Source organism: Pezoporus flaviventris, unplaced genomic scaffold, assembly GCF_033815535.1.
Source record: "Pezoporus flaviventris isolate CSIRO_AGI_PZ_B2104156 unplaced genomic scaffold, CSIRO_AGI_Pfla_v1 ptg000082l, whole genome shotgun sequence".
Classification (NCBI taxonomy): Eukaryota; Metazoa; Chordata; class Aves; order Psittaciformes; family Psittacidae; genus Pezoporus; species Pezoporus flaviventris.
In genome coordinates, this window is record NW_026892630.1 from 2,238,119 (window position 1) to 2,264,139 (window position 26,021).

The window sequence follows — 26,021 nt, forward strand, 5'->3', positions numbered from 1 at the left end:
AACCATTTAGATATGTCTGTGCTTGAAGCAGGATTGAATATGTAAATAGTGAATATATTACTGAGGAAATTTTCCATGTATTTGTTAGTCAGATTCCTAACTTGGCGGTTGTATTAATACCTCAGCTGCTCCTGGATGCATTTACAGCAATGATGTGGCAAAGGGCTTTGTTCCATGTGCCTCTGTAGAATGAGGTATAGCTCTCTTATAAATGTAGGGTTTCTGAGATTAATTCCCTACATTTGTGTCACTGGGATTAGGCTAGTGTGTTCTCTCCATGGCACTATGCCAGTCACAAACTGAAGCCCTGGAAAGCTGCAGCTGCTGCTTGTTATTAATTGAGGGTTAGTGCAGAGACCAACATATACTGGTGCTCCAACACCCATACTGTTTTCCTGACACTTTATTCATGGAGCTTAAATTCACACTTCAGCATAAGAAACAGTCAGATTTACTTCTACTGAGATCTCACTTGCAAAGGGTTTACAAAAATACAAAAAGGAGTTTTAACAAATGTCTAATAAGTTGGTAGATACTCTTATGAATCCCACCTCACTAGTCTCCCAATTCTAGTGAGACCATGATAATCTTTTGATGTCCTTGCCATCATCCCTAGCACAAACTACACATGTACTCAAATGGTAGAACAGATGTCCAGAGAGGTTGTGGAACATCCACCCTTCCAGATGATCAGAACTTGACTGAGTAACCCAACTAAGTTGGTGCTGCTTTAAGTAAGGGGCTTAAAGCAAGTGGCTTTCACACATCTCTGAAAGTCCATTCCAACTGACATTATTCTATGGTCCTATGAAACATAAATTTTGTCTTCAATATTTACTAGAAATTTACTAATTCTTTATTAATTCTTTTCCACTTGGAGAAGTAGCTCCATTTGGAAAACTGAGTTCTATGCAATCTATGGAAGTGGGTGTATGAAATAGCTCAGTTAAACTCAGTTTGGGTTTACTAGGCAGCTGGAAGGGAGTTTCCCACCAGCAGCTCTGAACTTCCTTCTTTCCTTGACTTGATACCATCAGGGTTTATTGACTTTCAGGTCATAAGACAAGAACAATTTACTCTCTAAGCTGTACAAGGGAGACATAGGTTGGAGGACCAAGGTCAGCCAATCACAAGCTTAAAAAGGTTTTCTTAGTCATTAAATGGACATTTTTTAATACTGAGATAAATTATGAAGTAATTATTCAGTGTATTTTCAGTGTTTGTATGAATATTCAGTATTCATGGTACAAGCAAAACAAGAACTGTGCTAAGCTAGGGTGTGAATATAAAACATGTTCCATGATAACAGCTCTATATTTGCTCTTCAACCAATACAAAGGAATTAAAGACAAGGATAAGAGGGATGCTACCATTCATTTACCATGAAGATAACAGGAAGCCATGTTAGTAACACCTGTAGTTCTCATATCTATCCTGGTTTGTGATAAGATAGTAACCGATGCACTGCAGAACTGGATGCTTAGATGGAGCTTGGAAGTCTGAGTTTCTGTTTCCAGTCCTGCTCACTACCTGAGCTATTTTCTTCATGTTTATGTGCCTTATCTGAAAAGAACACCCTCTGTAAAGTGATTTCAGACCTGGTGTTGAAAAGCAGAAAGATGCATTGAAATAATTTCTTTGTACAGCAGTGTACAAAACGAAAATGTGGATGAAGCAAATCTGTTTTGAAGCCTATATATAAAAACATAAAAATAGGAAAAAAACCCCAAAGATTAACATGTGCTCTGTATCTGCACTTAGTATTTATGATAGTTGCTGCTTGTATTTAGCAGTTTTGTAGTAGATCATGCGGCATAATGCCCTGACAAGACCAAAAGCTTTACAGCATACTTAGGAGGGGTAAGAGACTCATAACTACAGTATTTCCTTTCGATGGGAGAAAGAATCCACCTGGATTAGATGGCTCTGGAATGACATAAAGCACTTCTGATAACACTCAAACCTTTCTTTTTCTCCAAAGAGCAGTTGTGCACAAAGTCATACATAGAAAAAATAATGAAGAAATGAGTAGTAACACACAGGATGGAGTGTTATATTCTTACCACTTCAACAGAAATACTAATATTAGTATTGCTTTTATTATGCTTGCCAGCTGTAGCCTCATAAAGGAACATAAACCTCATCCCTTTGAGGTACTTTTAGGGATATTGACTAAGCTTGATGAAGTATCTAGAATGCAACTAGATTTGCAGACGAAAGGTAAGAAGGAAGTAATTTATGTTCTGATGTTCTGAAGATTTCAAGATGGTATGCACGTGGTTAAAGTTTTTAGTTTAATTCCAAGGAAGTAAGAAACTTCAGGTGGTCTTGGAAGAAGGATTTAAACAAACTGACAGTCTGTCTTTAAATAATCAGAGAATTTCCCTAGAGAGTGTGTAGTTCCCCAACCGCTACCCTGAAATATTATTTTCATAGTTACAAAGCACCATGCAAATCTATCCTACTAAATAGATACTAATGATCATTATTATTTAACAGCCTAACATGTGGAGCTTAGAGCAGTGAGCACTTTCCTTTAATATGTAGTGCGCCATAATGTTTTACTTGTTCTTAAAATGAAATGGTCAGAATATGTTAATCACAAAATTTGGTTTACAGTGTCTTCCAGATAAGTGCTAATGATTGCTTAATGTGCCCCGAAGACAAAGATGTTAGTTTTGCAGTATAAAAATTCGGTGTTATTCTGGAAAAGACCTTGCCCTTGGCTGTTGAATGTCACATGCAGTATTCAGAATATGCACTATGCAGAACAGGGCAAATACAACACATGCAGTACCATATGCTACATGATCTTTACAATTTCTGCCTTGTTGATTGTGCTGATGCACACAACTACAAATAGGGTAGATTTTAAAAGGCTAGTTCACACCTGTGAATTACTTTCAAAGGGAATCTGAGATATTTTATAACATGTGTGAGGGTATATGTTAGTCAGATGACAGCCACTGGGGAAAAATGAACAGAACGTTATTCAGTTTCTCTCTAAATGTCTAGAAAGAGTCTTCTGAAGGTGACAGTACAGGAGAACAAAGTGTAAGAATCACCTGTACCTCTCCTACATTTTGCTGGAATTCTTCCTTACTCAGATGAGCACTCTGAGGTGTCTAGTGAATTTGTCTGATAGCCACATTACTGAAGATAATAAAAATGTCTGGAATCTTTCCATTTTCGTTTGTTTGGTGGTGTACTTTCCTATTTACTTTCTTATTTTTAAGCCCTTCATAATACTATACATATTAACCATGGAGAGTCCTGTCCAAGTTAATCAATAAGCTCTTCAGTTTTGTGTAAGGATCATAACTGCATTTTTTCTTCCAACACAAAAATCTGTTTGGCTTCAGGTTTTTTACGGTAGATTCTTAGGGAGGAAAGAGACTTTTCTCCCAGAGTTTGTACGTTAGGATTTAGGTTTCTTCCCCTGTCTAATGCCTGTCTAGTTACAGGATTCATAGGTCAGCAACATGAAATCTAATTACCTAAGTGGTTGGGGGCATTGTTAAATGAATGGAATCCTCTGATAATCTACATAAACTTTGTGTACTGTGAAAACATTTACAATTCTGAAGAATTAGAGCCTGAAATAGTTTGCTATTTTTAACAGTATAAAGTACTGAAAACTTCTGATACATGAGAGTGACATGCACTTTATAGTTCATTCACACACCAGAACTCCTTCTCCATCAGTTGGTCACTGTAACTTTCATAAAACTACAGTTTGATCCACTGTTTTAAAGAAAAAGCTGATAACGTCCTGTTCATCAGATGTTCTAATAATAATAATGATGAAAGAGAGTCTGCATGTTTGAGCTTGAGCTTTCTAGCAATTTAGGTGTTACAGTGTGTAGTCTAAAAAGAAAAAATACAAAACTACTGAAATGGTACTGAATGTGAATGACATACTATACTACAACATTTTGTCAATGTCACCAGAGTTTTCTGTTTGTAGTTTTTTGGTTTTTTTTTTGACAAATTATTATTCTGGGGCTATAAACTTTTGGGGATGTAGTGCCTTGACAACGTCCTGAAAAAAAAATCCCAAACCCCAGAATTAAACTACAATACAATCTAGAACAAGTTTTATGCATCAAGGCACTGAAGAAGCACCAATGCCTCTTCTATTTAAGAGGTACCTATCTACGCTCCATTTCAGTATGATGGCTCAGACTTGATTATTTGTCTGTCATGCCATGACATACAGGCTCACAGATTCACAGATTTGAAGACTAGAAGGGACAGTTACATCCACTTAGCCTGTCTTGGGTTACACAGGAATGCTTTTTATTCAGCAGTTCTGCACCAGGTCTCAGATTCTGGTTTAGCTGCACAATATCTATTTGAAAACCATCACATCTTAATTTAAAGTGATTCACAGAAAGCACACATTGCTGTTAGGGAATCCTTCTCAATGCCTCAAATAAAATGCTGTAACCTTACTCTTAAAAAGTACATCTCATTTCCAGTTTCTGAAGGATAAACTTCCAGTCACTGCTGCCTATTGTACCTGTTAACTAATTTAATTTTCCAAACCTTAAATCCTGTGAAGTGATTTATAGCTAACTGAACAGATGGTCTCCAAATTTCTTTAAGTTTTGTAAAATTTGGGTGCTACTGGATGGCACTGTCTAAAATTTTGTAGCTGCTTTGGAAGCCATATTCTAAAAATATAAGTGTTAGGGTTCATCACTTGTGTTTAAAGTTCAAATTTGCATTACTTCATGTAATTTAGAGGGAGAACAATTTTATGAAGTACAGGACTATAATAACTGCATTCATCAGTTCAATACAAGTCACTTACATTCTTTGTTTTATTGCTTAGAAAAATAATGAACTTCTTAAAGAAGGTACAATTTTGACTAAAGAAAATGAAAAAATTAAATGTAAGGAAGATCTGCAGTGTTTGGTTCTGTGCCCTGGTTTGATTCCTGCTATGCAAAAAGTTTACTACTTATTGTCTCAAATCTGTACTCATGTGTTCAGTCATATGGAGAAAGAGAACAGATTTCCCTGTGCTATACAGGATCATTGCATACAACTATATAATTACCCACATCTGTCTACAAACTGCTTTACATCCGCATAAATCTACATCCATTCTGAAACAAGACAACAATATCTCCATTTGTCTGTGAAAAATTGAAGTGCTAAATATTAATTTGAATTTATTTAGGTAATATGTAATACATAATACTCCGTAAGTGCAAAACCTTAAAAAAAATGACATTAAAGTTACACGTGCTGTAAAACTGTAACAATATACATATGAAAAAAAAAAGAATTTTTAAGTGTTTGGGTTTTTTAAAACCACATGCCATGAATTCAAAAGTGCTAATTAAACGAATTAAACCAGAACACTTCAGGAATGTTCTGAAAGCAGGCACATAAAGCACTAATCAAATGTAAGAAAAGAGTAAATACCTTGAGCTTACTGGTTTGTACATTTTCTTTACCATATCAAGTCTTTTTATCCAAAGGATTAGTATCTTTTGGATACACAGACCCCCAAAATAAGAAATGAGTTGGCTTTACTGACTTGAGAAACCATTCACTAGCACAAGTGATTCACCATAAACTGTGTTGGGCGAAATAAAGAAATAACAGCATTTTCTTCTCAACCTCAAACTTGTTAAATAGTTTGTTGAGACTACTGGGGTATGTAAAAGAACTGCTGTCACTTCAGAGCAGACAGTGAACCAGAAATTACATGTTTTTCTCAAATGAAATTCACAACTAATGAATCAATTCCTACTAAAACAACCCAGTTCTGCATTTCAGAGATCAGGGAACTCCATGGGGTAAATTCAGTCAGTCATTTGCATTAGTGGTAGATGAGCTCACTGGTCCAGGCAGCCGAGTATGACTGAGATTTTCACTCTGATGAAAGTACAGAAGCTACACTTCTCTGTCCTTCTGTAGTCCACAAGGAAACTGTACACACTGAGCTTCATTCTGAAGCCAAGTTCTCTGTGGACAACCTGTCTTAACTTTCCAGGGTTTCCTATGCATAGAGAGAGCAGAGAGAGGCAGTGGGGTGCTAGAGAGCCAGAGACAGGCAGCAGGGGTTGCAGGGCTGCCGATGACTTCCCAAAGACAAGGCCAGCAACACCCAGAGAAATTCCACTAGCAGCAGAAAGGGAAAGGATGGGAAGAACATGGTGCAGGGCTGGCCATGTAAGTGCCTTAGAGCCTTCAGAGTAAAACGAGCAGTGAGGGATTAGGAATAATCTTGAAATGACTGTACATATTGCCTAAATTATAGTCCCTGTTGGTGAAGTGACTGACTTATCCATATGTCACATGGGAGATCTACCACTTTCTTGAGCTACACACACACATGAATGAGCAGCATGAATCTATCATGAGTCAAGGTACAACAGTCCTGTTGTGTGCTAGGTTGCCTTAATTTTCCTGAAAGAGAGCCACAACATTTTGCACCATGAGCACTGTAGAAAGTTATGAATATGTCCACTTAAGGGCCAGACACTCAGGTGCCTTTTAGTTTTAGATACCTGAAATCCTTTTCAAATGGCTTAATTAAAAAGGAAGGGAAAGACAGCTTTATGGAATAGTAGAATAGCATTAATTTTTTTCATATATAAAAATTATTTTCCTGTATTTTCCTGTAAGTGACAGGAGAACGCAGCATATCAGATATTTTCCTAACCATGTGTTGTGGTTTAAAACCAGGCAGAGGGCTCGTTCACTCACTCTCCCCCTTCTTTCCCTCCCCCTACTCCCGGAGGGACGGAGAGGAGAATCGAAACGAATGCAACTCCCACGGGTTGAGATAAGAACAGTTTAGTAACTAAGGTATAACACAAATCACTACTGCTACCACCAATAATAACAATGATAAGGGAAATAACAAGGGAAGAGAATACAACACCTCACCACCAGCCAACTGATAACTCGCCTCCCCCCAGCCCAACCAAGCACCGACCCATACCTCCTCCAACCCTGCAGTCCCCCAGCCCTTCTGGGTAACTCCTGGCCATGACGTGCTGTGGTATGGAATACCTCCTTGGTCAGTTTGGGTCAGGTGTCCTGTCTCTGCTTCCTCCCAGCTTCCCCTCCTCCCTGGCAGAGCATGAGGCTCACAAAGTCCTTGGCCAAACCAAAACATCGCTATCAGCTCTGTTCCCAAGCTGAAAGTCAAAACACTGCACTGCACCAACTACCAAGGAGGAGAAAAATGACTGCTACTGCTGAACCCAGGACACCATGTGAGTCAAAAGCTATAGATTTTGTCTTAGCAGAAGTCACAAAGCATTACTCCACTGACAGATTCTGGTATGTTATTTAAACAGTGCTATACTCATAGTGCACAACCAAATCTCTTTAGTGCTGTAATGAGTAAGGTCAACTTGGTTAGCTGAAGTTCTGGTTTTTAAATGACTTTTATAAAAATATTTAGCCCTAGGGCTTTTAATTTTCTTGGTACATCTACCATTTTTCTCATCTTTTGGTATTAAAGCACCCTGGAGTAATTTTATAAAAGTAATTTTTGTGTGTTCCAAAGCAGACTGTCCAAGAATATATAACTTACAATACCCATCTATTAATAGAACTGGTGTAGCCAGAAAACTGGTGTAGTAATGCTTTGCTTTTAAAATTATACCAGTTCAACAGCCTCAGTAATTTTTAGGTTTTTAAGGTGAATATTTTTTTTTTGCAGAGGTGGCCTGAGAGTTTGCTTGCTGCCTGAGTATTTTGTCCAGTGCATTTTCAGTCCTAACCACCTGGGAGGTAGGCATGAGAAACGATTTCCAAAATCAACCTTTAACTTTTGGGGGAGAAGGTGAGAACCCTGCTCATTTAAGACAGAGTCTGTCCAGATAATACATCTCCTTTGATGACAGTGATGATATGATGTGGGTGACTATGATGAGAAGTTGATAGCCATGATTGTAGGATTAGTAACTTAGGAACTCCTAAGTAACTCCTTCCATCCTGCTTTGCTAAAAGTGACATAAATGGCACTGCAATGAATTTTGCCCTTTGAAGGTCAGTTTCCATACTGCACATGAAACAAATCCTTGCCATTCATGTTTTACAAGAACCATACTAACATTCATGAATGTTTCAGCTTTAATCATGTGATGAGTTTGGTCAACAAAAATGCCAACTCCTTACCTTCTGTGGGTTACTTACGTCACCAAGCAAATCAGTTTGTTTCTACATGAGCACAAACCTCCAGGACTTCTGTGAACATGGTGACCTGGGGCAGTGGAAGCCATGTGCAGTACAATGTCATTTAAGCTGTTTAGAGAAGTCTGATCAACTTGATGCTGAAACCAGCTGCTGAAGCGGGTGAGCTACTTACACAAGGGTTGCTGATGTTGCTGAATCTGGTCTAGTATAGAACTATGCAGTTTTTTAGAGCTCTACAGTGCACAAGGCTCAAAGGTCAGTCTGAGTACACTGTGTTGCAGGACTGAGAACTCCAAAGAAACTCTCAGTCCTATACAGGATTTATTAAGCTCATTAAAATAACACCCAGTCCTAAATGAGCCACAGCTTTACTTATTCTCTGTTGTGGCTCTTGAAGCTCAGAGAGTGTGATTCCCTCACACAATAGCAGCAAGAAGCCACAGATCGAAAGCAGCTGCCACCATGTTAGCAAAGGGTGCTTGTAACAGTTTGCAGTTTCTGTCCCAGGAGTGCTGCAGCTACTGGTTTAACCATTCAGAGCCGCCTTTGAGTCAGAGGTTCAAGTAACCTTCTCAGAAACGGAGCTAAAGACTAGTCACTTCAAAAGAAGGAAAAAACAACAAACCAAAACTGACTGTACAACAGCTCTGGTTGAGCATCTGTCTCCCTCAGTTACAGAGTATATCTGCCGCTGCAAAGCCCTACCACACTAATGTATAATCAGAAGGGAAACGGAAAGGTAGGTCTTGCTATCAGTTCTCCTGTGAGATCTAAGGCTTATCACACAGTTCCTCTCCTAACCCTGAAGCGTACTTCTCAAGTACTTTCCAAATCTTAAATAAGTAATATATCAAATACTAAATATCTGTAGGCAATCCCCAGATATCCCCTCGAAGCCTGTAAAAGCGTATGCATTTAAGTACACAGCCAAAACATACCTTTGTGATTCTCAGTACTAAACAACTTCCTCAGGACCTAACCCTGCACTTTGAAAGATCAACTGCCATTACACTGCAGCTTTTGATTTCCAGAGAAGCCTGTGATCTTAGAATGGCTGCCTCTTGGTAGTAAGAGGAACAACAGCAACTGGACATGAAGAAAGATGTTTAGGGAAAGTTCTGTTAGAGCTGCTTTGAGCTGCATAAACCCCTAGAATTAATAACGAAATCTAGAAATTTTACAGAAGTGTTCTGTTAAGGCAGAAATTATTTCAGCTACCTAAGGAACTCTGCATTGTGAATAAAACAGCATTAAAGAATCTTGTCCTGGTTTGTCACCTGCACTTTGCCCACATATAGACTAGAAAATCAAGGGGTGTATCCTCTAAGATACAACAGCAATGCAGATTGCCTAGCCAAAGTAAAAGAGTCCTTGACACAACTGATCAGTAAGGAAGACATTTTTTACCCCTGTACACTAAGTAGGCTACAAGAGCAGCAGTTAATAGCAGGGAAAGTAAGCTGTACAAATACAATGTCCAGTTCACATTATAAGATTTGCCTTTGTCTTCTGAACAGGTTGTCAGTGGCATTTGCTACAAGTGGATGAAGCACAAAAAGTAACAGCAGCACTGTTGCAGAATGATTCAAATCACAGCCCACAGCAGCTTGTAAGTAAGTGGTAACCAGGCATGCACTGCAATACTTGATACCATTTCTAAGAGTGAGAAATGTGGTATCACTGGCACTCACTAGAAATACTGTAAGCAATGCCATGTCAGAAAGCCAAAGCGTATGATGGTCAAACAATGCGGCAAAAAAGATCCAGCATCCTTTGTGGTCCACATGACAAAGCTGATGTTACTCAACTGGAACAAATAGCAGTCTTCTGTTCATTCTTCTTGAGCTTTCCTGACGTAGCAAGAACACCAGTTTATGTAAAATCATGAACTACAACAGGCAGTCCATGGTAGGGCCATGCTGTTCTCGGATGAACATGCATTCTTAGTGTAACAAAAGGTTGATGAGAAAATCCAAAGCTTCTAATGTGTACAATGAAAAACAACGGGTGTCTTCCACGGAGCTTGGAATTTTTGTTATCTTGATATGACTGATAAATGCCATACAACATATTGTTTGCTCAGGCTTTAGTCAGCAGGGAGAGATGACCAGGCTACCTTGGCACTGCTGTGTAAAGTCTGTGAGCTGATGCAAGCTCATGTGTATAAGGCAGCTGAAGTCATTTGTGGCTGGTGAGAAGGCAGTGGGGAAGATGGCATGAGGGCAACAGATGAGTCTTCTTGCAATGGCCTCTGAAACGGTCCTTGGGGAATGAGGACACACGAGAAGCAGAGCACTCTTGATACTCCTTAGCTGCTGCCAGCCTACCTGCCGCGTAGTCTGGTGGCGTATTAACACCTCAGCCTCTCTAAAAGTACCAATACATCAGCATTATGTACAAAATGCTTCAGCAGGTCCTAAACCAAAGGAAAGTTAAGAGATGGAGCTGATACAAATCAACTGAGCTCTGAAAGCACTGCTCAGCCCTATGATGCCAAACAACTTTGCTCTGAAAGACCCTAATTCCCACAGTTAACTGACAATTCTTGACACCAAGAGGCAAATAAAACGTAACCATGAGAAGGCCATAAAAGCTGGCGGTGGGCCTCACCCTTTTTTATTAAGAAACATAAAGAGTTTCTGTGGGTGTAAAGTAAAAGAGCCACTATTTCCACTGTATATGTAAAAATACATTACCAAATACAGCTTTCTCTGGTGTTTCTGTTGCATCTTTAGTATATCATCAGTGCACAGATGATTAGGGCTTCTACTGTACATAAGGCATTATCAAGCCATTAAGGGAAGCAATGGGAACATTCAGTGTTACTAGATTTTGCAGCCTGCATTGCCTATTTCTTATTTAATTGCCTGTCTCACACTTTGTTTTTATATGTAGAGACAGAAAACACCTTGCATTTCCACTGTAAAAACGAAAAAGAAAAGAAGTAAAAAAAAAATATAATTCTCCTCTTCCACTGCTGAAGAGCCAAAGCTGATACCCATGGCTTCTGTCAGTTTCCTGTTACTTTTATCACTGTTTCCATACTAACGTGTATTTTGCTGACTATACAAATATTGTATTCTCTTAGGTATTAATCAGCAGCATTTAATATTAGGTATATAATAGTGACTACTTCATAAAACATTGTCAAGTTTCTCATCATCTCTACCACCTCCTTTTCTGACTGTTACAGCACGTTGGTTCTAGCATTTCAGCAGAGAAGAAAATGATGAACCAGTGGTGATGTTTAACTACACAAGAGTGGAAGCTTTTCACATTTTTGGATTGTAAAAAGCTTGAGTTTGTGCACCCAGACTCTGTTACAGTCTGACTTCCAGTTGCTGCAGTTGAATTGTGAAGTTTTAATGCACCTCAGTAGCCTGCATATATTCCTTCAAGAACTTCCAGGTTATTTCCCCTCGAGTCATGTGAAGGCATTTTATTACATAAATGAGGTATTCCATATAATTCCACAGTACTTAATTTGGGATACACAAAGCCTCCTTCCTTCTCCCTGTAGGATTTTGATGCTTTTGTCATATTCTTATTTAATTTGAAGCTATACTGTTAGATGATACCATTGTTGAGCCTAAAAGGTTGCTACATCCTCTGTTTAGGTAGAGCTAAGTTCAATCATTTGTCATAAAAGAGGTCTTCTCATGCTGTGTCATCCTGAATTCATGCATTCACATTTGCACTGTAGTTCACTATTCCACACTCACATTAATGACCAAAAGATTTTGTGATGAACACCTTTGCAGTCTAAGAGTCTCCAAATCCATTCAGAAGCCCAGTAAGCATTACTGTGCATTTTCTTTCCATGTGGACCATATTTAGTAGCAATTCCCCAGCACCTTTCCTGTCAGATTTCCTGTACTAAACCACCTGAAACCTATCTTAAAAACAGTTCTGAAAGACAAATTCATCAGGTGTACTAATGTGATAATGGGATTTTATATTTTGCAAAACAGTCCCTTCTCCAAAACGGGAAATGATTTAATGGTTTAAAAAATATTATTAGAGGAAATTTCAACTGCTTACCATTTAAAGGGAAGTCTATTAGTACAGCCAAGAAAATTTTACAAAGCAGTCTTAAAAAAAAACTATTCAATGTCACACCTTATTTTGTAATCTCTCTCTACTTACTAAGATTAATACATAAGCAATGCTCTCTTCCTCACAAAGACAGTCTACAATACCACTGCTCAATGCAGTGACTGTGAAGCGATGTCAAAAAAACTATTAATTTTGTCTGTGTGAAAGAATTTGAGAGGTTGAACTGGTCAGTTAGAAATGACACTGTTCATTTTTCAGGGTATTGCTTATCACCAGTTCTGGAAAAACAAATGCCACAATAGCAACCTGAGGGAGTTATTAAAAGTTAGTGTCTTTTTAACAAATACTCAGGTAAGGCTTTTAAAGATTTATAACTGTGTATCAACAACCCTGTACAGCGTTAAGCAAGCGTATGAAGACCATCCAAAAATGTAAATACTGGTAAGTTGTGGATAAATCCTTTTAGATGCTGAAATCCTTTTCTCATAGGAGAAAGCTCATTTTGTTAATTCAAAACATTGCATAAATATAACTTTCTAAGAACACTGACTCAATCATTTGTCTCATTCCATGCATTAACTCAGTTTTCCAGATTATTTTTATCCCCTTTACATCATGTATTAACGAGAGCTACAGTGATGAGCCAAAATTTCACTTTTATGCATGTCTGATCCAATTCAACTTCATCACTTCCTCCCTCTCCTGTTTGCTTATACCACCTGTGACATCCTGTTAGCAGTCTAGCCTGGGAGATCTCTATAAACCACGTCTTCTGTGTTGGAAACTGAACCCAGTACTCTAATTTGTCCTTTAGTTGCAAGGATACTAACTGCCAATGACTAGCAATTAGAATACCAGAATACAACTTGTAAGGCAAGTACGTTTGTGATCTCTGCAGACCGTATCAACACCTTAGTCAATACCTATGTTTGTTTAGTACTTACAAAACTAAGAACTGCCATACAAGGTTGGATTGAAAGTCCATTTAGCTCAACATGTACATTCTAACAGAAATCAGTACTGAATGCTTAGGAAATGGCATCTGTACAGGAGGTGCTGCCCTTGCCCTACTCTCCGGGCTTCTGGGGATTAGCACCTCAAAGATTCTTTTTGTGCTTAAAGGGATCTAACCTCCAAGAAGATCCTTTACTGTTCTTTGAAACCATATATAGTTCTGTCTTCCACAACATCTCATGGCAATAAGTTCCAAGATTTCAACAGTGCAAAAAAGTGCTTCCTTTGTCTCAGTTATGTGTCTAATAATTTAATTTGCTGCATGTCTTTTCTCATGCAATGAGAAACAGTATTCATCACTGAATTAACTAATCATCCCCATTTGTCTTTTCCATAGCATTCGTATCTCTCTTGATCACTTCTTCTGGAGCCAGGAGGCTGTCCTAACGTGTTTTTTCACTGACAGCCATTCCATACTGTGCAAGACCCTGCTGTCTCTTCTCTGCATTACTGCTAGTACTGTGTTCTCCTTGAGGTGGGTGCAGTACCACAAATGTGGAACCACAAGTGTTCCCCAGTGACATGAAGATGATCATCTTCTGTTTCATTCTCAATTCCTTCTTTAATAACACACAAAATTCTGTTTGCCTGCGGTTCACTTCCATTACGCAGTAGTCAGGTCCCATGGATCAGACACCCATTAGGAGCTGGAACATCTTCTGGCTTAGTTGCATCTGAAGGGAGTGTGGTTACTGCTCTCCAAGACAGTTCTGTGATGCAAACGGAGGTGTGGTAAATGGGGATCACAGGGAGACTCACTTTGAGAGCAAGCACCTGATCCAAATTTAAATGCTAATGTGGACACACCCAAAAACTTTCCACAGTAATTCCAAAATCTCTCCTTTTTCAGGGCTCATTGTTATGCATGTATAGTCAGGATTATTTTTCCTTTATTAGCTTGCATTTATAAACACTGAATTTCAGCTGCTGTCATCCAGCTCTTCATTGTCAACCTTTCTCTTGACAATGCTAACAATAATCGAGAAGTTATCAGCAGTAAGTGTAATTATTTTCAGATAATTAATGATTCTGCTGTACAGCACAAGTCTCAGCACTGATGTTTGGAAACTCTTATCACAGCCTCCCTTCATTCGTTCCTTTCTGTGAACCAGGCAGTCTAAGAGATGACCAGTCCTTCTGGACCACAGTTTTGGTTCATTAGCAGCTGCTACTGTGGGATCTTACAAGAAGGGTTTTTGAAAATCCATTTACCCCAGCCAGAGCTATTCTCATCCAGATACTAAGAGTTCTGTGAGATGTGCCTTTCCTCTAAAAATTGTTAACTCTTCTCCAAATCAAGACATGTTCACATGTATCTACTGATTCTATTTATAGGTACTACTAAATTGCATGCCATAGAGCTCAGACTTAGGGGTATGTAGTCCCTTGTATCCCTTCTTAATCCACTGGGTGCTGAGCACACGTAAGTGCTTACATTATTCTAAGATGATTTAATATAAACCCCACAAAATCTAACTAAATGCAGTGAAGTGCTTTATGGAGGAAAATACCCTCCTTTGTTCCTGTTGTGTCCCTCTGAATGAATGGGCTGCAAGTTTTGTGGGTAGACTGTGAGAAATCTAGCAAAGCCCAAGCAGGGAAACTGGTATTTTGAAGGAAGCATGTCCTTTCAATGTATGTTTTCAATGATGGTTTTGTTTTAGTGTTTTGTTGCAGTCTACTGATCATGCTGCTACCCTTTACAATTTTGCAAGTGTCAACCTATTTCCCCTTCTTTGGTGAGCCACCAAGAATAGTAACTCTTTCCTACAGAGGTCAATCATATCAACTTCTTGTGAAAGCTTCTAGAGACCTATCAGATTGGCAACAACATTTTATGTTATGACTCCTAATGAGGTAGTATTGAAATTCTTTCAGAATCTACATTTTCTTCGTGACAGAAGAAATCAGATTGAAGTGGATTCCCCTTCAGCTTTGCAAGATTACCAGTCTAAAGGTTTGATAATAAACACAGAATGTGACATTGTTATTCAACAGACAAAAAGGATGATTTTCCTCCTGTCAAAACCAGAATATTCTTATTTGCATGAATGTAAAGCCAGACAGCATTAACATATCCCACTACTAGTTGCCCTACATTCCAAATATTTCACTTTAAATTGTTTGATACATTATATTGTTCTAATAGTTTTAACAGGAAACAGTTAACTATTTAATTAATTTTTTTTTGCCAGTGTCCAGATGCCACTGCCATAAAATGTCCTGCAGATATTGTCTGAAAAATATATGGGTAGAGAGGAACAACACTGATGAAAATATACGGAGCCAAGAAACTGTAGCATTGCTGACAGTCAAACAAGTGGACAAGGAAATGATGGACAACATAGCTAGCCATCACAATTACTCCTTTGATTTAAAAAAAAAAAAAAAAATAGCCAATTTCTGTCAGTATTAGACCACATTTAAATTTTGCCATTATTTGAACTGTTTCATCTCTTTTAACTTTAACAAAAAATTACTGAACAATAAGTTTATTTCTGGATTTTAATTTTGAATCCAAGATCAGCCCAAAGTAAAGCACTACATTTGTCATTCAGAAAGTGTTACAAATATTCTTGTCATTTTAATATTCGGACAGGTATGAACACTTGAACCTGGGCAACAAAGGGAAGCATGTTCAGCTCAGTGTCTTTGGCAATGAGAAAGTCTTCACTGCAAATATTTAGGCTTTCTAGAGTGGTATAGAGTGTTTTTTCAGTAGCCATTCCAAGCAGGAGTATGCTTATGACATATATTTAGAGATAAATTACACTTGATTCAGATAAAACATTTCATCAGGATTGTAAAAGAACTGTAACATGCATAAGAAATCAACTGGTTTTCAGTACCCCAGAATATGCCCAGCAGTTTAGAGTGTAATGAGGAAGTTGGAATCGTAGTAACAGAATGACGTTGTAGGTAAACAAGACAGTCATTATGTGCATTGTAATGTTCCATATGCGGCTCGACACTGGAATTTCTTAGTAAGATAATGAATATTGCCAGAGTTATCCAATTACGCTTTTGAAACTTGCTCAGGATCTTTAATTTAGGCAATTTCAAGACTCAGGCAGAGGAGACTCAGGTTAACTCTTTGTTATTAGCTTTATATCTCAATTTAACCTATTGTCCAGATAATTGCACAGTTTACTATTCTTCTTGCCCAGAACACTGTAAATCACACCTAAATTGGAATATAGTCCTGAAAACTTTCATCAGGCAATAAGATTTCTGGATTTCTGCTGTCTGAGAGTAACACACTGCTCACAGGTTACTGAATTTTGAGGATAGTTGTCTACTAAATACGGATTTTGATAACAGATCAATGACAACAAATAGATAAATAGCTGATTTTTTGAAACAGTTGTTAGTAAAGCTTTTCCACTGAAAGAAAACTAAGGTGTTAATTACAGATGACCAAGTGCTTAGTGGGTGGGAACAAGCCTGGTAGTACTGAAATCGGCATCACAGCCATACCTTGCCATTCTACACAAGCAGGTGCTTGACTCTGTTCTATATTCCCCAGATCCTACTTCAACAGCAGACTGTTTTCTGCTTGTTAAATCAGTCTTGCTCCTTCACCATGGAACAGTTACAGCAATACAGGTTAATTTAACCTGAGAAATAATAACATTTACTTAAATGTACCATCTTGCGAGTCACCTCTGTCTTAGAAGATACATGCCTGCAATATTTCAAAAATAGATTTCTGCTTTCCATAAGCGTTCAATAAGTGGGTGTAAGTATGTATCTTTCCTAAAACGTGGCTCTATTGACAGACAGGCAAGATGAAAAGCCACAATGCTTAACAACTTGCATTTCCTCCTTTTGTGAAACAGGAATTATTTTCTAAACTCTGCATCTGCAAATCAAACCTAGCTCAGTTGTGTTCTCTCCCATCTATGCGTTTCTACACGTAACAGGGATTCAGCAGGCCAAAAAGTGCCATTATTATCTTCAAGTTTTGACTTTGATGGTACCTGAGTGCAGGTACAAAAGTGAGATGTTGGAACTCATCTGGAAATACACTGTCTTTCTAGTGGATCACAGGAGCCAAAATAAACCACAGCCTGTTCTTACACAGCTGCATAAACACACTAAGATTTAACTGGAACCTGTCACTATGGTGGACAAGGCTTCCATCCATGGGCTTGTATCATTTCAGTGAGAAGATGCCACTTTTTAAAACATCGCTTTTCATCAAAGAGCAACACTTCAGTGCAAAAACTGCTGAGTTTTAAAGACCGATTTTATTATTGTGATCCAGAAATACACATGAGACATTCCCTCTCACAGATTTAGTTATAATCTGTAGATCACTTACCCAAGGTGGTGCAATATAATCTGACCCAATGTTAAAATAAGACTTAAATTTCAACATCATCGTCCCTGAGTATCTAATTGTGTTCACTGTATGCAACCCCCCAAAATATTAAATAAGCATCAGTTTCATGAGCACTTCTGTGTTACTGATAATGGATTCATATATTCATCAATAGAAGTGGAGTTTTATTGCAGTAAAAGGGGTGATCTGCGCTGCGAAAAACAGTTAGATGCACTGTTCATATGGAAATTTTTTTCCCTTCCAAAGCCATCTCATAACTTTTAATACCAGAGGGTTTGTGAGAGAACTACTTGGGTTTAGGTAATGTGAAAAGTAAATTATACACAGAAAATACAAATATTACTTCAAATTACTGACAACAACTTTAATGAGAATCAACAAACTTGGTATTTATAAGTAAATATATTACCCTTTCTGTTTGTTAACAAAATGAATGAGGATTTCCTATCACTGCATCCAACAATGTATTTGAATTATAAATCAAATCAGGACTGCCTTCCTGAAGGCCACTGTGCTACTCCCAAAAGGCCCTTTTGTCAATCCCTTATTTTCAGTTTGTTATTTCTAAGGAATATGCACCATAGTTCTTTAATATTTAACAGGTTACCTCTTATGAGAAAAATTCCATGACTCTCTCACCCACTCAGAAAAGCTTGAAGCCATAAGCACATGGAAGTTAAGCAAAGCCAAACTAGTATTTTCTATTGCCTGAAAATTACACTAAAATATATACTGCATTCCTTACTGTTAATTTTAAGGAAAAAAATCCCACTGCTTAAAAATAAAGCTTCAAAACTAACACCTACCTTCTATCACATAATGGAAGCAATTATCTTTGGATGTAAAGTTTCTTGGTTCTAATACATGTATCTAGAACTGACTACCAGTAAACACAGAACTCACAATGGGTGTTCTTTGCTTCTAGAATAAATTGCTACCTGTTTCACAGCCCTAAAAGAAATATAATAGGAGGCTTTTCAGATTGTTAGAAGCCATTTCTAACTAGAAAAAGGCACTTTGTAAACCAAACACTGAGTTTGGTATTTTCTCTGAGATCTCATTTTGCTTCAACGTAAAGATATAAACTGAATTTAAGTTTAAAAGCCTGAAAGGCCTTTTAAAATTACAAAGCAGTAGAAAATAAATAAACTGACAGGATAAATATGCACATCAATTTCCAAAACTTAAAACGTTATGCTTAAGTTTCTTCTTGAGTGCCACCAAAACAGGAGAAGTTAATATAGGTAATACACACTGCACTTTTTAATGTGCTTTACCATGGCTCCTAGAACATGACTGGCTCTAACAAAATAATTTTGTAGTATTAAATACTCTAAATTGCACAGCTAATTATTGTCTTATTTGCTGAAGTTCAGTAAGAACCCTTGAAGAACTCAGATATTACTAACGGAGTTGAAGGGCAGTCGAAGGGGAGTGTAGTACACCTTTGGAATGCCACCGTAAGTCCCAAGTTATTTATTTACACCAACAGCCCCAAATTATTTATATTACACCAACAGACTCAAATTATTTGAAGCTAAAATCATGGAACTGTTTAATAGTCATCCTGCCATCCAGATCATATTTTACTTCTTCAAGAGGAGAGAAAAGAGGGATATATCCAAGCAAGCATGCAAGGTATCAGCTCTGAAGGCACAACACACTTTACCTCATGTGCTAACTGGTGTGGGACATCACACCCACCTGCAAGAGCTTCTTTCTACCAAGTCCCTTTCACGCAGTTGGTTTTCTGGGATGGAAAGGAGCAGGGGGGCAAAGCGGAGTCATTTTTGAAATGAAGCTACTACCATGTACACACTTGCCACCTATTACACATACAAACTCTTCAACTTTCTAGATGTTCCTTCTGTCCTCTGTCATCAAGAATGTTGCAGTGTAAATGCAAACTGTAGATCGATTGATAAGCAAAGCCTTGCACGTGCCTCTTCCCACAAGTCCAACATGCCAACGTGTAGGTGTAGATTTTACACCATGACCAGCTGAGAGAGTCATATTCCAAAAACCTTACACAACAAGAAATGAATAGCCATACCTCTTTAACTTACCTGTCCTGGTGGATACAATCCTTCTGTATTATGCAATTATAAGCAAAAGTAGTTCAAATAGAGTAACAAAGAAAGGAAGTGTGATTCAGGGGCTTTGAACTACAGCACAAAAAAATCACATTCATCCATTCAAATGCCTGCAGTGTCTGGCCCTAAAAACTGACTGCAAAGTGGGTTGAACGAATGCTCTCCCACAGAAACCCTACATGCCAGGTTACTACTTGAGTAATGTCACTTGCATACCATCCAGCAGCACACTCAGTGCACAGCCCACATCCAAGTGTCAAACATCCACTGTCTTAAAATAACACAAAGATCATAAAAAAGCAGAATTTTTTTAATGATAAGTAAGTGTAAACCAGCATGGCTACCATTTGCCTGAGAGGTACTAGTTTTACTTCTTTCTAGAACTAATCACAACATCTAAAGAAAACTTGGGCAATACCAGGTGAAGATCCTCTACACAAAACCGTATTGTTAACATTTCTGGGTCAAAATTGTTCTTCACAGAGCTCCTACCAGCTATTGCAGAGTCACAACAGCAATACAGCTGACATGCAATATCTTTAAAATGCAAAGTAGTATGACAGATACTGCAAAATGGTGGGGAAAAGGTCAATGACATATTAAAATCATCACGTACTTCTGATAATTTAGCAACACACAGTAAAGTGTAAGCACTGTTCAAAGTAACTGTGTGTCCCACACAACAAAATACAGTCCTAACAGAGTAATGCCATTACTTAACTATGACCTTTGTTAAAGACTTTGAAATACCATGACAAAGTAATCACTGTCTATGCGAAATCTGCCAGATCCTCTACTTCTTGCACTTGAGACCCTACAACTGATCACCAAATGGAGACTAAATCCAGCCATGTCCAACCAACTGCAGCAGCAGCTCCACACCCAAGCACACGCTGATGGCTGAGCAGTGCCTAATCCTTGGCACACAGCTCCAACCAGACGGAGATAGTTTCTGTCCTAGCCCTCAAACTGTGTGCTCCGGATGACCACACCACGAACGGCTGTTTCTGCAGGAACCATGGAGCCTGAGGAGGTGCTCCACATCGAGAGCCGTTGGATGTCCAGTCGTATTTGGGCTTTTCAAATGGTAGACTTCCACCCCGGTTCCACTTCAGCTTCCACTTACTAGAGCTATATATTTAAACACCAAGGTCTTCTGTCTTATTTTTAGTCTCTACTTTCTCCTTCCTCTGGCACGGCAAGAGCGGCTTGACTTGTTCTCAGTTTGGGCATTAGAACTGGGTGCCCGAGGTTAAAATTCGGCTGTCTCACGACTGCCTACCAGCTGCTTCTTCAACCCCTTCTTCCGACTGGACCCCGATGCGCCGCCGCGCTCCCCGCGGGGCACTGCACGCCGGGCTGCGGGGGGCCGGCACCGGCCCCACCTCGCACCCCAGGGCCGCCCGGCCGCACCGCAGCGGGGCCCCCACCAAACTTTGCCGCCCGGCGCGGCGCTGTGCGAAGTGGTGCTGGGGGCCCGGCCCGGCCGCCGCCCCCGCCGGGCTGTAGGTGAAGCAACCTGGCGCCGGCTCCTGCACTTTGCACAGCGGGCGCAGAGCCGCCTCCATCCCTGCGCCTCCCGGCAGCGCTAAGGCGCATTTTTTCGCACTAATCTGCACATTCAGCACGTCCAGAGCGCCTATGACTTTACCTGGACTTTCTCCACTCTCCGGGCTCATCACACTGCGATCGCCTCCCCATCCTACCGCTAACTCTCGCTCTCCTTCACTCCTTCCTCCTTCTCTCTTGCAAGGCCTGCTAAGATCAATCCCGATGGAAAGTACAGAGAGAAAGAAAAAAGAGAGAGGCAGAGCGAAGGGAGGGCAGCCGCTCCATCCCTCCCTCCCCCCCACCCGGCGAACACGCCAGCCCTTTTACCCCCACCCCAGCCCTTCCCTCGGCGATTTCCTCCGCTCTTCGGCAACTAGAAGGGCTCGGAGCAGCGGCTCCCAGCCGCGGTACCGCTGCCCTCCGTGCCGCCCGGCCGGCTCCCCCCCCCGCCGCCCGGCAGCCCCGCGGTCCCCCGCTACCTCGTAAAGGTCCCCTGAAGCCATGCTGGGTTGCGGGACTGGGCTCCTCCGCGCCGTCTCCCTCTCTCCACCTCTCCCGCTCCCCCACTCGCTCTGTTGAGTAAACTGTGTTTTGCAGAATGACAGGCTTTGGGGCTGGCTGTGCGCAGAATCAGAGGCGAGCAGAGGCAGAGGCAGGCGGCGGGGCTGGCGTAACCAGCAGCAGCTCGGGCGCACAGCGCCGGGAGCCGCGTCTTCCCCGCGGCAGCGGGGCCTGTGCTGCCCCCCTCCCCGCCGCACACACCCTTCCCGCCGACACCCTCACCGCCCGCCGGGGGGGGGACATACGGCGGGGACCTGGATCGGGACGGGTACCCCGGCGCCCTCCGGCCGGGAAAGTCCCGGGGCCGCTCGGAGGGCGGCCTCCTTCCACGCCCCGCTCCGAGCCGGGAGCGCTTCAAACTCTTTCCGCGGCCAAAATACATAAATTAAAATTGATAATAATAATAATAAAAATTAAAGGGGGGCGGAGGAAAGGAGCGGCCGCGCGGCAGGGAGGGCCGCGCCGCCCGCCCAAGGTCACCACAGGGAGAAGCGAGCGCGGGGCCCGCTCCCCGCCGCCGGCGTCGGGCGGCCCTGCCAGCCACCTTCCCGCCCCTTCGGCGCCTCATGGGCTCTCCACCCACCCCGTGGCCATCGCCGAGGAAATGGAGGTGGCGGAAAGGCTCTGAGCCTCGATGAGCGCGGTGGGCTGCGGGGACACCCATCGCCTCGGCCAGCGCCCACCCTCCCGCACCCCTTGCAGCCATTTTGACAATTAGCCAGCCCTCTCCCGGAAATGGAAGCCACCGCCCTTTTGCCACATGGGCTTCACGAGGAGGCAGCGGGCGGCCGGTGTAATGCGGTGATCGTGGACGAGGTGCAGCACGACGTCCTCACCCATTGCCAGGTTAGAGCCTTTTCTCTGAGGAAAAGGGTGGCCTCATGGCTGATGGTGTCTTCATGCGGCTTCCCTGAGCAAGGGCAACTGTGTGAAGGTGGTGCTGAGCAAACCGGGCGGCGTGTCAACCTCCTGCTAGGCACCATCACTGCTGAACGCTTCCTGCTTAGGGATTCCCAGGTTGAGGAGGTTTTCTCACACGAGCTTGGCTATAAGTGAAGCTGAACTAGGTCATCGTGAGAGGAAGCGCCACTTTACACTGCACATGATGGTGTCTTTGGGATGCAGTTACTGGTGTGTGGCGAAGAGCTCTTAGCACGCTGCCCTGGCCACTGTGAAGCAAATGGCCGTGCTGTTTGGAGGCTGCTTGGGTATCAAGTTGTGTTCCTGTGGCTTCACACTGTAAAGGATTTCATTCTCCAGGTAGCGTGCTGAGTGTCCTCTCGATATTGTTCTTGATAGGAAAGAGTGCTGTTAGGTTTAGCTCTGACCAGCTCTTCACACCTTGGCTTCATGGACAACCTGCCGTAGCGTTACCAGCTTTTAGACCCCGTGTTTTCACCTCATAGCTGGCCTCAGGTAGCCATTCTCCTGGACCCTGGAAGAGACATTGAATGCTGTGAGGTATGGCGTTGCCATGGTCATGGCTTTCGTTCTTCTTCATTGCGTTGGCATTTTTCATCTCTTTGATTTCAGTGCTTTGTGTAGCGCTGCACTCCATGTTAATGTGGGACTTGGCACTGCCCTGACTATTATCTGAGCAGCAGGTTGGAGCCGGTTATTGAGTTTTATAGAGTAAGTCTTGGCATAAATGTTGCTGGTATCGAGTGCTGAATTATTTCTCAAATTTAATTTATGACCAAAAATCCTGGGCACTCTTGGTGAGGTGAAGCCAAAGACTCCTCTGGCTGAGGTTATCGTGCTTGAAATACTGATGCTGAGTATTTTGAATGTTGTCACGTTATATCATGAAAGTAGGAAATAACACATGCGCGTCTAGCTCTTGATTGACCCCATTTCCTGAATTGTGAATATTACCTCTGGTGATTATGAACTTGCTGGCTAATCAGTTTAGTATTGACTTATAATTCAATAAAAACTATCTTGTGGTGGCTTGGAGCTCAAAGATGTTTGTGTGGTCTGCTGGGTGGTGTGCATTCATAAGGACAAGCTACTCTGCTCACATAAAACATAACTGTTTTTTATCTTATATTTGAAGAGTAAAATGGTGAAAGGATTAAGAAATACTGCAAGCTACCCATGCCTGTAGCAATTTCAGTAATTAATGCAGCGAAAACTTTTTAATTCTCAAGAAATGCATTACTTAATAATCACACCCCATGGTTGCTTCTTTATAAATCAATTATTTTGTCTCATTGTAAAGTGGCTTTTATTTTTTACAGAAGTAAATCAGCTCTTTGGGGTGCTCATTGAGCAGAATGTTCCATCGATAAGTAAATGTTTTAATACATTTCTTTTCAAAGTCTGCTTCATTACACCTACTATTTTGCTGCTTCCCAGCAGTAAACAAAGTGGCAGTCAAATCCAGTGAATCATTTTTCAGATGCATTCTAAAATATTCCATGTCTGAAACTGTTGGCTTTCCTTATCGCATCAACTTGTTCCAAAGGTGTCTTGAATTAATTGAAAAATGTCCCTTTCCAATGTAGAAGAATATATGTCTTGTCTTTTGAGACAAGTGTAATAATCAAATTGCTCTTTCTGGCCTTTGCTGTTAACTCTGTTGTCAGAGAACTTAAATTAGAACCCACCCTGCACCATAATGGAAGAACTCTTCAGGACCTGATCTGATCTAATATTTTAGGAAATTTAATTTACATGGTACAGAGTTGAGATCATGTTAGACATTGTCAATATTGGATTTACAACCCAAACAAATACTAGTTTGGAAGTCCTGAAAGGATGAATGCTTTAGTGAATACTTCGAAGAAGGGAAACATCTTTTTCCTGATTACTCATTCCTTGCTTTAGTGTACTCAGTCCCTCGGGATGCAGTGGTGTGTGAGTCAATAGTGAGGAGCAGAAAGAGGACTTTTGCAACTGTCAAACCCAGGAAAAGCTGATGGTGGTTTCAGTGTATTTCTCTGTCATTTAGCAGAAAACAAGATTTCAAGTTTAAAAAAATCCACGTGGCCTTCATTTTCCCAGCAGGTCTCTACTGTAAGTAGTCAAGTCATGCTGTACACCTCCAAGTCTTTTGGAAAAAATAGAAATATTTAAGCTTACTACCATTTAAAAAAAAGATTTCTGATAATAGATTTTGTGGAAATATTTTCCAATTTAATTGCCCTTAAATAAAAATGTCTTTGCTCCTAAATGAAATTTCTCCCAAAATCCAGATTTTTGTGCAAATTACAAACTCCAAACTGAATGGTTTTGCTAAATATGTGATTATTCATTATTCTTATTGTTCCGTTGCCTTCTCCTGTTTCCCATCCCAGGAGAGCAATGCAAGAAAGGAAGGCATTCCAAGTGTGATACGTCACATTTGAACACTTCTTTTCGTTTGGTGGGTGCTTTGGTTTCCACCACTTTAATTACAGGAATTATCTCTCCAACTGAATAAACTTAGAAGGAAAACTATGCTTTTTCAGAAAGCTAAAATGCAGTTGTTATAGCTGTGCCATTGATGTGTTATCGATTGTTTAGTCAGTCTGTCCAGTGCTATGCAAATACTGTGGATACTGTGCAGTCAATAATACAGTTCCCCCAAGGAGTGTACAGTCAAGCAGTGCATTTTGGCAGCAAGCTTTATGAAGAGTGGCTGTAAAGGGCTGAATTGACTCCTGAAGAGGAAGATGGATGATTTGATAAATAAAGAAATTAAGAGAATTCCTATATTAGGGTATGATAATTAAATCAGAAAAGGATGAAGACAAGGCACAAGTGAGAGGAAGAGGAGAAGAACAAGGAACCAAAGGTGCATACAAGGAGAAAGCTGTGCAAAGCCTTGGCTGTGTGGAAAAATACGAGGCAAAAGGGAATATTTCAGCAGCAGCAACTGGAAGTAAAAGCAGGGAACAAGGTAGCAGGATGTCTGTCTCTAAGCAAAGAAGGGGGGATGACCAGAACGTGGAAAAAGTCAGTGAGGTTGAAAATGAAAGAAAGTGTTTTAGTGAGTTCATAAAGGAAGAGTTGACAGGAAGTGGTGAGTAGCTACAGCAGGAAGAGGAGAGCCACTTATGATGCCACTGTTCTGGCTGGGTGATAGGCAAGATAATGGATTTCCTAGGGCTTGGTACCGTGATGGCTGTGTACTCACCTGTTAGGTCTGAGAGAGACCTGAAATACCTCAGGAAGCTTGTCAGAAAAATTATGCAAGATGTGAAGGAAAGTGAGAGTTGCAAAACAAGATGAGGATGTCCTTAGCCTAC

General features: G+C 40.6%; 1 protein-coding gene across 1 annotated transcript in view; it reads right to left on the minus strand.

The window, feature by feature from the left end:
- CDYL2 (chromodomain Y like 2) overlaps positions 1-21,985 on the minus strand; it is a 63,789-nt gene extending 41,804 nt beyond the window's left edge. Inside the window, exon 1 of the mRNA XM_061475061.1 lies at positions 21,708-21,985. Within this exon, the coding sequence (XP_061331045.1) occupies positions 21,708-21,731 (24 nt within the window). The 5' untranslated portion in view covers positions 21,732-21,985. The remainder of the gene's footprint in view (positions 1-21,707) is intronic.
- Between the last annotated feature and the right edge of the window lie 4,036 nt (positions 21,986-26,021).